Source organism: Schistosoma mansoni, chromosome W (assembly GCF_000237925.1).
Source record: "Schistosoma mansoni strain Puerto Rico chromosome W, complete genome".
In the NCBI taxonomy this organism is placed as follows: domain Eukaryota; kingdom Metazoa; phylum Platyhelminthes; class Trematoda; order Strigeidida; family Schistosomatidae; genus Schistosoma; species Schistosoma mansoni.
The window spans coordinates 26,692,676-26,710,429 of NC_031502.1; the positions used below are offsets into that span (position 1 = coordinate 26,692,676).

The window sequence follows — 17,754 nt, forward strand, 5'->3', positions numbered from 1 at the left end:
TGTCATCTATTATAAGATTTTGGTGTAACATGGTAATATTTAATTAAAATCATCTAAGTACGAATGTGAGCTAATTGTGAAAATGATGTGCAGCTAATCTATTATACTGCTAAACATCTAAATTCAACGGGTTTTGATACATTGAGATGGTGGTGGTTAGCAGTGGAATCCAGGACGCGTGTTTCGTCCTATCTGGGACTTGTCAGATGAATGTACCTGCATCCGAGAGTTGATTTTAATGCCGAGACTCGATCAATTACAGTCCTAAACATCAATGGGAAGTATCAAGCAACCAATACAAAAATGAATTAAACTTCATCCCATTGCACAAGCTAGAGGCTATCAGGACTCAGTAGCTAAGTGGATAACGCGATGACGTTTGAAGAGAAAGGTACTGGGTTCGAGTTCCGGAGTGAACATCAACTGTATGATCCAGGTACATCCAGCTGACAAGTTCCAAGGATACCACTGATATCCATCAACCCTCTCTGCTTATATTGCTTGTGATTTAAGACAATATTGAGGCAATGCGCACAGGATGCACACATACCAATAAGAGACTGACCAATCACAGTCGTAAACACCAATGGAAAGATTTAAACAAACAATACAAAATGAATTAGGTTTTATTACAGCTCGCGTTGTGGTGTGGTCTACTTATATCCATATAAGTAGTATATGGTGTTGGTCAGACATAGAATTTATTTTGGCAGAAGACCGATGAGGAAAGAACTGAAACAAAGCGCAATCGGTAGGAAAATGCACGAACAATGGAATTAGAGAAGAAACGGTGAAGATCGAGACTATTGGTTGTTAATTTGCAAATTGACTGTCAATGGTATGGTTTTCAAAATTTACTGAGATAGTCTGTAACTTTTGCTTAAATACGTTCGATTGTCCTCAGTCGTGTTGAGTTCACTACACCGTTAATCAAAATAGACTAGTAAGTGATACTACTGTATGAAATGATGGGTGTTGAGGTCTAGTTTTATGATGAATATTAAATTGTTTGGATGATCATTGGGTATTATCACTTAGTAGGTATGAAAAATAACAGTATGAAGCATTAAGTAATGCTCTAAAATACAAAGGTCAATGTGTATTCAATACCTGTCCCGGACCTAATCAACTTTAATGAAATAGACTAATCACAGCTACGTGGTCAAGCACCAACGCCACCATGAACATGTCTAACATGTTCACAATGGCATATAGCCAGCTAAACAATATAGTCTTCGTCTACTTCCATAATCCAACAAATAAATCACTTCGCCCAGAATAGCGATGTTTTCTCGATATTAACGATTAATTGGGTGAATACTAAATATTTGAATAAAGTTAGTGGTTCCTTGCTATTAGTGTTGTTAGTTTTGTCAGTATCCAGTCCTTCATAAGAACTATAAACTGACTAAATGATCTAGAACACGATATGTTTAGAAGGTCATAATGTAAAATATTCTTCAACATTTCCGACAGAACAAGCAGATTTAAATCAAAAAGTGAATAAGATAAATAGTTGTTGGCTGTCATTGATAAATAGAAATTATAAAAAATGAACCTCAAAATATATCGAACTAAGGCTTTAGATAAAGTTGAATTTAAAAGACGAGAGAATCAATATCTGCCGAAAGCGCTGAAAATTAAGCAATCTACAAGACTTTCCCAAAGGAATGAAACAACATCATAAGCCGCAGCTGCCTACTTCTTTGATATATATATATATATATATATATATATATATATATATATATGTCGAATAGGACGAACTAAGCCTTGAAAAGTAAACCATGTAGAAATATTGAAACTCAAGCCTTCGACGAAGATAAATAATATACACATCTGTTACACTCCTGAACATTTTGAGGCTTATCGGTTACATAAACCAAACATATTATTATAAAATTCAAACGAACTAAAAGAAATAGAACAGATTTAACACTAAATTGTAAATCATTACTTTGGTTTTGTTTGCTTTTGGATCAAATAAAGCAAATGGAGTGGGTTCAGCAACTACGCGTAATCAATGGTAACAAATGTGTATATATGAGTCCATGCACAAAATCCACACATAAAAGATATGACAGATAATTATGAGAAAACGGAAGAAGCATGAAATTAAATGTTAGGTATACAAAGATTAAAAACGACTTCTACAGTAAGCAACATTAATAATAAGAACAGACAAGTGATGAACTCAAAATAGTTAATATGAAAGTGAGAAAGATGTAGTGAAAGATTTTTGACTGGTGGATTATAAACAAGTTGTCTCTAGTAATATTTGCAAACACACTTTTAGTTCATATACAATTTCCGGCTATTTCTACTGAAAACAAAATCATTTACGGGAAAATATTTTTGGCAAAGATCTAATATTTCTATAAAACCATGAAACTATCTTTAAAATTGGTTTTTAGGATTTTTAAAGGCATATATAGTCAGGATATTTATTGGTTGAATTTGAAGATAATTTAGTATGACAGGATGATGCCGGTAATAAACTCTTTCGAATGTTGCACCCGAGAAACAAAGAAGAACAGTACGTTTAACCGTAAAGGTACGTAAAACTACTAGGCTGGCTACCTGTAAGTTGGGAAAAATGCCTCACTAAGAAATGATCAGGAATTCTGACAGAAGTTCTTCAGTCGGTTTAAACTAATAAGGTCAGAATCATTATTAAATGCCTGCCAGGTTACTTATTTTGGGTCTATTTACCGTTTCAAATCTAACCTAACAGGAGAACTTATTACTGAGCGGTTTACTAATAAATTTCACACTACTATGTCATTCTTGTTAATGTGTTAACTGTGATGAGTAAACAAATATATCTTTTATGCCAATAAAACTTATTGCCATCCTGTGCAAATATATTCATAGAATAAATATGATACGAAAATCAATATGTTTTGTAAAATAAGGTCAGGGTCATGTCAGAACTGAATGTTATCGTGAGATCTAAGAAATATTTATCCATGTCGCAAAAACCTTTTCTCGATATATTTTTATATTGAGAATTACGAAATCAAGTCATACGTATCATGAATAAATTGCAAATAACTAAACAACTATTACTTAATATAGACTGTAAAACAAGTGTGAAAACTGAAATAATATATCAAAGGAATTCAGAACAAACAAGCAGAAATATAATTATTATACCTAATATAAGCTTGACCATAGGGATTTTTGTAGTGAAAATAAGTGAGTTTGTATAGAAGCGCTGTGCTAACATTGTTTTGGGCTTAGTAAAACTGGAAGATTCGAAATAAGTAGGGAAATAATAATATAGTTTGTTGATCGTGGATGACTTAAAAATGAGACAAGAGTTTGTGGAAATAAAATAGTTTGAAAACTTGAGGTAATTTGAAACGAACTTGCTTACAGCGATACAAGCTCATGTGTTTAAATAAATATATTTTTCATTTTACGTTGTAAATGTTTGTGCAATGGCTGTAGAGAACCAAAGCGAAAGGAAACCGATTTATTAAAGAATCATCTTCAATTCAAAAAATGGGACAAAGTCAGATGTTCTGCTTTAGTGGTTGGTAATTAAAATAAGATGAGCCCCCAAATGCCCTGGTACAGCCGAGAGTGGGAAGAGTCTGCTCCCCCTCTCGAAATGCTATCACATGGCCGTGCGTATATAACCTCTGCCAGGGAAGTCCTACTCACTGCCTTCTCGTGGCGGGGGTGTTGTTTCAGTCAGTCAGTCAGTTACAACGTAGAACTTCGTACGTACGTACATCAGTTCGAGTTGCCATACCACATTAACACAGAGATGAAGTTGTCTATTCAAATCCCATAGTGGTAGAAGTAGTAAGAGTATAAGCATTATGTGAAAGATAAGGGATTGAAGATGTTATTGAAGGAGTATAATACGGTGAAATAAATTTGGAAAGCGAAAAAGGATACGGACATGAAGAATTCAGAAGATTAGAATTTGGTAGAACACAAAGAGTGGATGCACCTTCGCCATTGCAAGCGATTTTGAGTCATGTCATTCAAGGTCTCTAACCATCGATTGCTATCATCTCGCGAATCCCAACCAGGTAGTCTACACCTACCAACATGGCCCAGTCAACTTGTCAGCGACTTCATGGATTTGTGCCATGTTTTGGTCTGGCCGCCCCTAGCTTTCTTCCAACCTGCTCCTACACCATAAAATATTGCATGTCGGGGCAGTCGGTGGTTGGGCATACGTAACACATGTCCCAGCCATCTCAACTGATGAAGTTTCACTACTTCATCTATCGATTTGCCATCATTACCTAGTACCCATTTTCTAACAACTGCATTATTTACTCAGTGGTCCCAGGATATACGAGCAACGCTTCGAAGACACCTATGATCGAACACTAGTAGCCTACGAATATCCTCTACTCTTATTGGCCATGTTTCACTGCCATAAAGTAGGACGGAACGGACTGCTGCACAGTAAACCCGTCCTTTTGTTGCTAGACGGATATTTCGCCTACGCCATAAATGGCGCAAGTTGGCGAAAGCTAGACGAGCCTTCTGTATCCGTGCTGAGATTTCGTCATACACCAGACCACAAGGGCTGATGAGATTCCCAAGATAAGTGAAGATGTCAACACGCTCAACAACCTCACTACCTATCATTAGTTCAGGTGTCGATTCAGATTTCCTATAGCTTTTTCAACCTCGTAGAGAGTTGGAGGACTTACTTCAATTTGCCATTCAGGACGACTGGGGATCGTGGGTAACTGAAGTGTGGCTGAAGGCCAGTTGAACTGATCCCTAAAGTGTTCTGCCCATCGATCCAATCTCCTGGATTGAGAATGAATGATATGCCCATCTTTGTCTGAGATAGTTTCGCTAATAGTTGGGTTCCTAATGCCGGTTTCTTTAATAAGTCTGAAAAGCTATCTGCTGTTACCTATTACCACTGCCTTTTCCATCTCTCTTGCTTTCGCTACCCACCACTGTTCACGATCATTGCGTAGGCTTCTTATTAGCCTTCGCTTAAGCTGACTCCGCTCTTCGTTATGTTCAGAGCCAGATGGGATGAGTTTACGAGCATCTATCAGTGCGGTAGATGCTGTTGAGACCCATTGTTTCTCCCTGACCTTATGGCTTACCTTACTAGCGGATATCACTGCTGTTTCCACAGCTTTTCGGACGTCATTCCACGCTGCCTCGGGGTGGGCACAACTTACATGTCTGTCTAACTGTTTTTCCAGTTGTTCCTGAAATATATTCTTAGCTTGCTTATCATTAAGTAGAACCCTTAGAGGCTTCCCTGCAGTGTCTTTCCTACGTCCAGTAAGACGCAGACAGATACGTGCTCACACTAGAGCATGATCTGAGTCTAAACATGTGCCCCAGAATGATCGACAGTCTTCTATCGAGCCCCTCCATCGGTGGATGATAGCGATGTGATCTAATTGGGTCCAACGTTGGGACGAATTCGGGGGTCGCCATGTCAAAAGATGTTTTTCCTTATGCTTAAAGTTAGTATTTGCAAGAAATAGGCGGTTATCTGAGCACAGCTGCAACAGACGGTCGCCATTATCTGTTCTTTTAGCCATGACACCATAAGATCCACCCAGGTGTCTTTCCCTTTCACTTAGTTTACCTGCTTGAGCATTAAAGTCACCTGCCACTATTACTACATCAGAACGCCTAGCTTTTCGGAGAAGGTCAGAAAGTTTCCTGTAAAACTCATCTTTTATATCGTCTAAGCTGCAGTCAGTGGGAGAGTAGTCAGAGACGACGAAGAGGCAACGACGAGTTTCCCTATCATTCCGAGTCCTTACTGATCCGTTTAGTCGGACAGCGCATAGACGACTGTCTACTGGGATCCAGTCTAAAAGAGCTAGTTCTGCCCTAGGACTTAATGCTATACCTACTCCAGCGAGGCCACGGGAAGCAGCATCAGGGCTTCCAGATACACGAAGCGTGTATCGAGATGGTTCTTTATTTTGATTAGGTGAAGTCAAATGAATGACACTACTCGGATCTTGTATGCGCGTTTCCGAGACGCAGCACACATCGATGGTGTAAGATTCTAAAGTCCTAGCTAAGGAAGCCTGTTGTCCTATTTGGCACAATGTTCGGACGTTAAAAGTTCCTATATGTAGTTTAGAGCGTGGTTTCAGGAGACCAGGAATAACGTTCCGTGTACTTGAATCGTTTGCCCTAGCGGTGCGAGGTGATAAAAGGACGTGGGAAGGGTTAGTCGTGGAGATAAGAGAGTTATTAGGAGGTGTAGGAAGGAATTGAAAGTGACCAACTTGGTCTCGTGTGCTGTTACGGGTATGAGGGCTAATATCACTTCCCGGCTGCCCACACTGTGGAAGGGTATTTCTTGAGGGACCTGAAAAAGAAGTTGGATTAGTGTTGGTCTTAACGACCTGGGAGCATGACCGCAGTGCCCAAGGGACAACTGATTGAGGCCGGTCACGCACGGCCTTTTTGTGAGGGATTTTTGACGTTAGCCCCGTTCTTCAAAGGACCTTACCGCCGGAGACGGAAATCCGTGGGATAAGGCGAGGTGTGCATTTTTAGGGTCGACCTTTTATAACCCCACCCCTCCTTGTGGGAAGGCAGCATCGCTGTCATGCTGGTTGTCTGAAGGAAACACCTTACTGCCGTCACACCTCTGTACAGTCGGCAGTACGACTTCGCCTTCGGACCTTGGGATTGCTGCTTTTAGTCTTACCGCTCTTCAACCGACCTGTCTGGCATGGTAGGACCTCGAGGAACGATTGTTCCAGCCAGCATAGCTCGATTGCTTCATCACGATAGGCAAGCCCGACCACCACGTCAAGGTAGCAGCAACGGTCGGGGGGGTGTTGTTTACGAAAGTGAGAGGACGAAAAGCGAATGTCCGGCGCTTTAACCGGGCCAGTGGACACGGAAAGTCCACCTAGAGGAGTTGTAAAATCCTGATTCCAAACCAATGGTGCACATGGGCTCCAGTATCCTGAGGGGACAAATGGCGTATAAATCAATCATTGGTCACCGGCTACCATGGGACTGAATCTCCTCACGACGCACCACTGCCTTGTAGATCAGACCTTTAGGTCGAAGGTTCCAGGTGTGGTCCCCTAAGAAAACCACCTGCTTCAGTTTGGGCACCCGAGAAGTATCACAACCCTCCCACAAATCAAATGAGATTTGTGCAGCGCATATACATCTGGTGCCCCATTGTACCAATATTTATGTGTTTAAATAATAATAATAACAAAAATAAAAATAAGATGAAGTTATTTATAGTGAGTTGAAATTGTATTCTATATGGGCTTGTCTATTGATTAATAAAAGAGTGTTTCATGAAATTAGTTGTGTAGTGCAGATTCAGGAGGATAATCAAGATAAACGGTGACTTTTTTGCAATGGGAAAAAGCTAGGTCGAGAAGTAAACACTAGCTATTAGGGAAACAATTGTGTTTTGTAGTTTGTCAAGAGTCAAGGCTAGCTGTTATAGTAATCCACTAATGTGATAGAATGACCGACAGTATTGCTTCATTTACTGTTTATTTCAACATTAATTTTAAACCGCACTAAGCCCCAGAGATGTAGAAAAAGAATAAGTATTTCGTAACGACCAAGACAAACAAAGGTATAAAACGGTTACCTAGCAACAGTCCACTAGCATCATGTTACACCTTAGATACATCAGTGACCTGATGTTGTTAGGTAATCCTATGATTTGCATTTTAGCTAAATTTTTATTTTCAAAATATAGTGAAACGCCTCTTTTGCAAGAAAAGTATTTTTCTGAGTAGGTTTTACCTAGATTTAATGAGAATATCAACAGGTGGAAATATCACGGAAGAATAGAAAACACATGCGTAAAAAGTATAATACACTTAAAGAAAACTAAGATTTGTTTTTCTTAAAATTAGTTCGGTAGTCCCAAGTAGAGCAACACTTTCTTTCCGATAGAGAATCAATATCCAAAGTAAAATATATGAACTGAGAAAACGTGTAATACTTGATGAAAGATTGATCCAATGTAGCAGTGTTTTAAGAAGTTCAGATGGCGTGAGTTGAATATGTTTGGAGAGCTCTAATATAGATTATATTTAGGGCAGAATTTGGAAACTAATCTTGAGAAATTTAATTAGAAGGGAAATAAGAATCTTAAACAGTAATGAATACGATATAGGAAGGTTGAGAAGCTTTGGGTAGTAGTTTTGATGAGATGAAATAAATCAACAACAACAAAACTGACTGGTTGATTTCCTTTTGGTCATAAAATTCTGTACTTAAATACAACTTGGCTAAGACTGTGATAGTGGATGAGAATGTAAGACTTTGAGAATATATGATTTGATATTGCTAAATAGAGACCAAATGTAGGATTATGGATTTATTAAAGCTGACATTCGATATTTTTTCCCACACTTTCAGTATAACATTCGTATAAGTTGGTCATTAAAGTTTAGTCAATAATCAACTTAAATTGAATCTATATATGAATGAAGAGATATTCAATCTTCTATTTGGATATGGAATTAATCTTCGCCTAGCACTGGTGTATTTTTCTCGGATTGAATCAATCCAACCCGCATTCAGTCATAACAGATATGATACATAACTCCGAATTGAAAATCTCCGTTTCCATAAATGAGTTGGTCAGCGAGACTATAATTTATAAACGAACCAATCGACTTTACGATAACAGGTCTTGGATTTCGGCGCGAAATTCTTTATCCTTTTGGCTAAATAGCGTCTTGACTTTTTGACTGATGTCAATTCATGATGAAAACCTTAAATCTAATCCCTATCCCTAACCATCAACTGTAAGTCACAATCCTTACCCTTCACACTGGTTTGAAACCCCCATTTAGTCCCAGTCAGTAGATGGACATTCTCAAGGCCACTTTGGCGTCGCTCAAAGGTCGTCCATAAATTATGGTCTCACTAGTTGGTCTAGTCTACCTACTGTTTGTTAAAAACACTTTTTTACAAATATGAATTCGCTTCAGTTTAAAACCTAATTACTCATTTGTATACATTCCAAATGATTTTAGACAATAGTTGCCGTGTTGGATTGTACAAAATTCAACTTAAAGTCTTCTAACTAAAAAGATATAAACCATTCGACTTACTGCATTGACTAATTTCGTTCTATAGGCAACCATAAGTAAAATAATTAAAATTAAACCATCTATGGTGTTGTAAGCGCTATCACGAACACACTAGAAAGGTAGTTTGCAACTATAATAGGTAAAACTATCTACTTTTAGTTTCGATTCCAAGATTGTCGTAATTTGAGGCTTGTATTACTGTTTTCCTTGTTAAAAGTGCATTGTATGTGCATGCCGGATTATCGATTTCTTTCTTTTGTTCTTCTCTTTCCAATTTCTCAATCACGTCAATTTGCATGACGTCCTAGTACACAAAGTGCTTTCTGGCTAGACGTGAACTGCCACACAACTTTTCTCAACAAAAGCAACTTGGTTTTTTCTAGGTTTCATGAAATTAACAGACATACGATGTATTTTAGTTGTTTAGAAGACCCGAATATAACATTTGATGAGTTCAAATTTAGGTTTTACTTATTACATATTTTAATTACTTTGATCACCAATTTACTTAGAATTCATAAATTTTAATTTTGAGTGCGAAAAACAACAAGACATGGGCAGTCCAATTAGGTGGTTTCACTTGATAAAAGGTTAAAATTCATCGTTAAAACGCTTTGGTTGGCGAAACGCTTGGCTCACAATACATAAGTAGAAACAAACCCAATATGTTACATTTACAGTAGTTTGTTAGAACTTAAAAACTGTCAAAACACCCAACTAGTACCAATATTCACGACATTAGTGTACATTTTTATAGTCTCAAAATAGACCACACTTAAATGCTGAAACCATATGCTTAATCAGAAGGTAAAAGTTACAATTCATTGTGTTAATCCTACGGATAGGGGACTTCGTGTACAATAATGGGCATTCTGAATTTAAACTACTTGGTTAAATAACCACGTTTATAATGAAGGTACTTTACAGTGTTCGACAAGAAACTAAATGGAAATGTAAGACCATCTAGTGAACATGAACATTTTCTACCTACAAATAAGCATGTTTTACACAAAATTAACGCAGCTTTCTTAAACACATTCAAGCTACCATCTGAACCAACGCTGAAAATAAAGAGGACTTCAGTGGTATGCTACATTTTGTGACTATTCTCAGGTTCTACTTTCATATAATCAATTAGGTTGGTTAATGAATGAGCGATTTAAGAAGCAACCATACACTTAAATTTGTAGGATAATTGTGAGATAGACCATTTAAGTAGTTTGCTCACAGATATCGCTTGAACTGTTCGAGCGACATCATTTAATTTCAGATATCATGGGTAACAGGCGCAGAGTACAAGAATATCTTGAAGCGTAGACATTACCTAGTGGTACATCCATAATTCTTTGTCTGAACGAATCAATGTCTAAATAAACTAAGTGATTTAGAAAATGAGCTTATCATGACTATTTACTTATTTGACTTATGTTAAACGTGACGATTTGATTATAGAATTAGACAGTTATAAAATTTTCTACTCGAGGTACAGGCGTGAAACTACCAGTTGGCTATCTAAAAGACGGGAGAAATGTCTCACGTGTCACGTCCCAGGAAACGGATAGGATGTTTGGTCGAATGCCTCTACCCAGTTTAAATTAGCAAGGCCAGGGTCAACATTAAATCCCTATCAGACTACTTTGTTCGGAAAGTTATTTACCAAAACACATGTAGTACACACAAAATAGGTCAATACAGAGTGAAAATAATGTGGGCGAATCTAGCGGTTATTTATGGTGAGGTCGTGTAGACTAATTCATGTACATGTTGCTTAGTAAATCGATTTTTGGTATGCCTTGCAACTATCCACCGATCTAGTGTTAGGTGACTTACTTCCTAGTTCCAGGTTAAAATTCTCGATAAAGTGTAAATAAATTCATATGGTACACATCCTTAGCCACCCATATCTTTAGTAGTTAATCCTTAAAAAAAATATGTATTGTCCCAATAAGGCTGGTCATAAGCAGAGTATTACTTGCATCTTATGGTAGTGCACGTTACTCATAATATTCTGAAAACCACTTGTTACTGTAAAGTGGGATTTTAAACAAAAATGAGTGAACATACGTCGTAGGAGCAACTCCTGAACCTAGCAAAATGAGTTTATAAACGATGATTACAAACAGTTGCTGCAATTAGTCTTGATAAATCAAATAGTGTATGAACAGAAACTGATCCCCAGTTGCTTACTTCTAAAAGAAAATTTCGAATCAGAGCTGAAATGTGATTCCCTAAGACTACCATGAAGAATTAATAAAGACACCTGAGCAGTTCAACAACTTATCAGTTGGTCAAACGCAGCACAGCGAGATGAAATTGTCAGGAAAAACCCCATAGTTGAGACAGTAACAGTATATGTGGCAATAGAAAAGATCAGGGATCCAAGTCAGCCAGCAACAACGTAGAACTTCGTACGTACATACAATTGTCGATCCAAATCCCATAGTGGTAGATGTAGTAAGAGTATAAGCAGTAATCCGAAAGATTAGGTTTGAAGATGTTATTCAAGGAGTACAATCCATAGAAATAAATTTGGAAAGAGAAAAAGGATACGGACATGAAGAATTCAGAAGATTAGAATTTGGTAGAACACAAAGAGTGGATGCACCTTCGCCATTGCAAGCGATTTTGAGTCATGTCATTCAAGGTCTCTAACCATCGATTGCTATCATCTCGCGAATCCCAACCAGGTAGTCTACACCTACCAACATGGCCCAGTCAACTTGTCAGCGACTTCATGGATTTGTGCCACGTCTTGGTCTGGCCGCCCCTAGCTTTCTTTCAACCTACTCCTACACCATAAAATATTGCACGTCGGGGCAGTCGGTGGTTGGGCATACGTAACACATGTCCCAGCCATCTCAACTGATGAAGTTTCACTACCTCATCAATCGATTTTCCATCCTTACCCAGTACCCGTTTTCTAACAACTGCATTATTTACTCAGTGGTCCCAGGATATACGAGCAATGCTTCGAAGACTAGTAGCCTACGAATATCCTCTCAGTCAGTCAGCTGTTACGGGTATGAGGGCTAATATCACTTCCCGGCTGCCCACACCGTGGAAGGGTATTTCTTGAGGGACCTGAAAAAGAAGTTGGATTAGTGTTGGTCTTAACGACCTGGGAGCATGACCGCAGTGCCCAAGGGACAACTGATTGAGGCCGGTCACGCACGGCCTTTTTGTGAGGGATTTTTGACGTTAGCCCCGTTCTTCAAAGGACCTTACCGCCGGAGACGGAAATCCGTGGGATAAGGCGAGGTGTGCATTTTTAGGGTCGACCTTTTATAACCCCACCCCTCCTTGTGGGAAGGCAGCATCGCTGTCATGCTGGTTGTCTGAAGGAAACACCTTACTGCCGTCACACCTCTGTACAGTCGGCAGTACGACTTCGCCTTCGGACCTTGGGATTGCTGCTTTTAGTCTTACCGCTCTTCAACCGACCTGTCTGGCATGGTAGGACCTCGAGGAACGATTGTTCCAGCCAGCATAGCTCGATTGCTTCATCACGATAGGCAAGCCCGACCACCACGTCAAGGTAGCAGCAACGGTCGGGTCGAATATCCTCTACTCCTACCGGTCACGTTTCACTGCTATAAAGTAGGATGGAACGTACTGCTGCACAGTAAACCCGTCCTTTGGTTGGCAGACCGATATCTCGCCTACGCCATAAGTGAAGCAAGTTGGCAAGAGCTAGACGAGCCTTCTGTATCCGTGCTGAGATTTTGTCACACACCAGACCACAAGGGTTGATGAGACTCCCAAGATAAGTCAAGCGGTCAACACGCTCAACTACTTCAATACCTATCATTAGTTCAGGTGTCGATGCAACCCAGTCCTGAAGTAACATTTTGCACTTCGAGGGGGAGAATCGCATCCCGAACAAGCCTGCATTGTTGCTTATAGTGGTGAGAAGACTGCACCTTGTCAGTGTCTTTACTAAATATATCTATGTCATCGGCGTATTCTAAGTCAACAAGTGAGCCTCCCGGTAAAAGTTCAACTCCTGGAGATTTAGATGAGGAAAGCGTTATTTCTAAGAGCACGTCTACGATAAAGTCAAACAAGACTGGAGAGAGTGGACAGCCCTAATGAACACCACTTGAGGTAATCAATTCTGATGACAGTTCGCCATAAGCTCTAACTCAACCAACTGTGTTCGAGTAGAAAGCCTTTATAAGGCTAATGTACTTCTTTGGTACTCCTTTCAGTGACAAACACTGTCACAGAACCTCACGATCAACAGAGCCAAATGCCGCCCTAAGGTCGAGAAATACTACGATAGTGTGTCTATGTTCTAGGACCTGATGTAATGTGAATATCTGGTCTATACAACCACGTCCAGGTCGAAAACCAGCCTGGTTTTCTCTAGTCTGCTCTTCGTGAGATTTAGTTAGGCATCGAAGTATTATTGAAGCCAATATTTTAGACACTATACTCAGTCAATCTCGTGTGCTGTTACGGGTATGAGGGCAGATATCACTTCCCGGCTGTCCACACCGTGGAAGGGTATTTCTTGAGGAGCCTGAAAAGGAAGTTGGATTAATGTTGGTCTTAACGACCGCAGAGTTCAAGGGACAATTGTTTGAGGCCGGTCACACACGGCCTTTTTGTGGGAGGTTTTTGGCGTGTTAGCTCCGTTCTTTAAAGAGCCTTACCACCGGAGACGGAAATGCATGAGGTAAGGAGAGGTGTGACATTTTTGGGTCGACGTTTTCTAACCCTGTCCTTCCTTGTGAGAAGGTAGCATCGCTGCAGATGCTGGTTGTCCGAGGGAAACACCCTACTGCTATCACACCCCTCTACAGTCAGCAGTACGACTTTGCCCTCAGACCTTGAGTTGCTCCTTTTAGTCCTGTCGTTCTCCAATCGACCTTCCTGGCATGGTAGAACATACAGGAACACGTGTTCCAGCCAGCATAGCTCGGTTGGGTCATCACGATAGGCAAACTCTACCACCACTTTAGGGTAGAACCTACCATCGAGAGGGATCCAAGATACAATTTGAGAATACAAATTAGTGAAATAATTTAAAAGAAATTATATAGAACATAGAAACCTAGGATCTAAGAACAGATAAAGAGTGAATGCAGTAGCTGTTTCATCGAAAGTCCTCACTATGATTATCATGGAAAAATATATCGATAGTTTTATTGATCATTAACTAGAAGTGTACATAACAAGAATACGTGGATGACTTCGACGCGAGTGAGGGAAATACTGAAAATAGGTTATTCGAAATAGTCAGTCAACTCGTTGTTGGGCTAGGTGATCTTTTCATCACGAAATCTAAATGGAAATGTATACAGAAGCTTCTAGAAATATACGGAAAATGTAAAGAAAACTCCATCTGTGGTGGTGGGGCGAATTATTGTTGAGGTACGTACATATAAGTGGAATATTATAGTTACTATTCTTTTATTCTTGTAGGATTATTGGTATTCAACCATGAACCAAAACAAATACACTTGCCTACACTTTGACACAACGAACTTGATTGTCACTAACTAATCTACTATGATGGTCTAGTAACAGCAATAATTCGTTTTTCAATATGAGGTCAACAGGTTGCTGTGGCTGTTAGCATAGCGCCCCCAGTAAGTACCTAGTTTGTACGAACAATATTCAAACAAGTCATGGGAGCATTTGAATAAATATTAATAAAAATACTACAATGTATATTACATAATACGTGAGAGTAGTAGAGTCGAATAGATCATTTCTCTGCGGTGAATTATGGCTAAAAACGAAATTTCATCGTCGAGATGAAAGTCAAAGCAAATAAATCAGGACTCATGGTCTCTTTAGGGAAATAAGTATTACAAGTACTGCGCTGTGAAAGACTACCGGGAACAAATGCTTGAGTAACGGAGCAACTACAGTATGTAGCTATACTTGATAGTACACCACAGCTCTCTAGAGTTAAGGAATTGCTTATATTAGGTTACAGAAACAACCAACAACGCAATCAATCACAAAACACGTTCTCAGTGGACAGTTTTCGTTACCTATTCGTAGATGTTCTTAACACAATATACATAACGCAGTGGTCATGTTTAGGATGTCCTCGCGTTAAACGAAAACATACGAGCTATGAAGTTATTTCTAGCAGAGTATTTTTGAAGGGGAAACCCTTCTTGTATGTTCAGAAAACTTCAGATGTTTTACTTAGTTTGATAACAGCACTTTGGGATTTAGTTCCAAAACAGTTATAAAGTCTGAATATTCAAGGACCTATGCATGGCAATGATACATCGCCAGGTAACGAGGGAATTTACTACGATGTCCAAAATCTTCAATCTAAATAACTAATTTTAACGATGAAAATAAGTGACACATGACCAAGCTAGAACGATGTTAAGCCGACGAGTGTTTTATGATAGTCTAAATTCTTTGATTATACATTTAGTTTCTTTTACGTATTTCTGACCTGGAACTAACTATTGCTTCGTTAAATAGGATGTTTTAATTTGGGATCCACAATACCCTAGCAATTATGTGTAACAAAACATACCGATACAATGAAAAGTGAAACACGACTAGATAAGTTAGATTTTTTGAAATAGCACACAAGATAATCTTTGGACAACAGGTTAGTAAATATCAAACAAAAATCTGACTTATAATAGGATAGCTTTTAGATGCCAAAAGCGATGAGGTAGATGAGTCTGTACAATGGAAACGAAGTGCGAATATTATCAAGTGGGTGCACAGAACAAAATCACATGGACAAAGTCACTAGTTAATATAGTTTGGATGGCAAGAAGCAAGGTAAATTAGACTGATAATACTTGTGAATATTATACGAAATTAACTAACTTATTACCGATTGGCGCTTCACACAAAAAATAAGAAAGCAGGAGGATTGTTAAGATAAAATTAAACTAGCTACTAGTGAAGACTGATTTAAGCTACCTTACTAGATAAAGCAGGACAGTCCTTGTCAAGATGATTGACAACAAACATTTTCAGACGTTCTACCTCAATTCTGCTGCGAGATAATCGATTGCGTAACGCCCTGTTTTCTTCGGAGAGATGAATGACGTCTTTCTCCAAACTTTTAATCAAACGAATCTTTCTTTCCCTACATTTACGAGCCGCATCACGGTTTCTTGCTCTCTTCCGTTCTAACCGCATGCGCGACTGCTCAGTAGGATCCAAACGTGTGTCCTTGAGATTAGAAACCGCTAGGTTTCTAGAACTATTTCCTTGAGACGAAGAAGAAACAGAAGAAACGGAAGATGACCTGACGTCCCGCATCGGATCATTTTGCTCTAAATTAATATCTACTGAAGAAGGACGAGCATCATCAGGGTCTTGTGGTGAACTTGCTGAAGCTGTACGACGACTATCGGAAGTGTCGTTAGAGGGTAAATTTGTTTGTATGTTTAGAGGCCAAAGAGACGGATCTAAAGATGGATTCTGAATATGGGCATGATGGACAATCTCTGGTTGGGGCTCAATACCTAGCATCTGAAGAACTGATGCTTGTGAAGCACCATTGGTCGTTATACCAAGACGCAAACCGTTAGGCAGTTGAACAGTTGTAACTTCACTTTCCGTGACTGGTTGGACAGTATTGGGAAGAGAAATAGAAAGCGAATTTTGTAAATTTGTTAGTGTGATACTCTGTTCAGACGTTGAGTTGACCGAATCAGTCTGTTGAGGCTGAAAAGCAACAAGACCTGGAGTAACAGTCTGAACACTCGGGAAAGACTGAGCATCGAAGCAAGCTGGCGAGTAAAAAAGTATAGATGCTGGAGTTGTGTTGATTCCACTTTGACTTGCCTGACGACATAGTTCGGCAAAGTTTGGTAGATTTTGAGAGTTGAAATCAGCCAAATTAATATTGTACAAACCACTATTATTTACCGCAGAAGTAACAGGACTAAGAGCCGCAGTCAGAGAGGCAAAACTAGATGCATCCCGTAGCTCATTCAACTTCTGAGTAAAAACACTGGAAGAATAGGATGTACTAGGAATATTACTTACTTAGCGAACCTCTCTTGTTCTTCAGTAACATGCTTAGGATTGAGGAAGCTTCCAGGAGTCTGTGGAGACGCTTTCAGGTGTTGAAGAATTTTTTCCACCTCTGAACGTAAAATCGGTTGTAGTTCTTCTAAAGAAGGTGTCAGGAAGGAAGATAATGCTGGACTTTTTATTGTATTGTCCAACAGTATGTTTAGTGTTGTTGGGCGAGGTGCAGTTGTAAGTTTAATAGAACTGGATTCAGCACTGGGAGTTTCATTTGGAATCTGACTTTTATCCATCTTATTACATAATTGCCCAGCGACAAAACAGATGACTCACCCAAGACCAATCGGATGACTCAAGGTCTGAGGCGGGAGACCAAGGGGTTAAACAACTGGTGCAGTTAAACAAATACAAAGTAGAAATTTCTCACCAAACAGTGAAAACAGTTCCAAGGCACAGATTTTCGTATATTTTTTGTGTTCGTTCATCGGAGAAGTAATCTTCTCTTTATCTCAATTGCGAATTCAATGTTGACCATTTTTCACACTAACCTTCACAATGGAAAATGGAGTAATTTAACAGCTTCAAAATTTATCAAAGTAAAGCAGTATTTTCTTTTAATATTAAGTGTATTATGACTGAAGGATTTTCGTTGGAATTCAATCACATGAATCTATGACGTGCTATAAATCACTAACACGTTGCATTAACATCAAATGAAAAGATT

The 17,754-nt window shown here is 39.1% G+C and overlaps 1 protein-coding gene across 1 annotated transcript; it reads right to left on the reverse strand.

Moving 5' to 3' along the window:
• Positions 1-15,589: 15,589 nt before the first annotated feature.
• Smp_080420 (hypothetical protein) lies at positions 15,590-17,323 on the reverse strand (the record flags this gene model as incomplete). The annotated part of the gene is made up of 2 exons (XM_018789172.1): positions 15,590-17,010; positions 17,046-17,323. The coding sequence occupies 2 exons, from the start codon at positions 17,321-17,323 to the stop codon at positions 15,960-15,962; spliced, it is 1,329 nt and encodes a 442-aa protein (XP_018654642.1). The 3' UTR covers positions 15,590-15,959.
• Between the last annotated feature and the right edge of the window lie 431 nt (positions 17,324-17,754).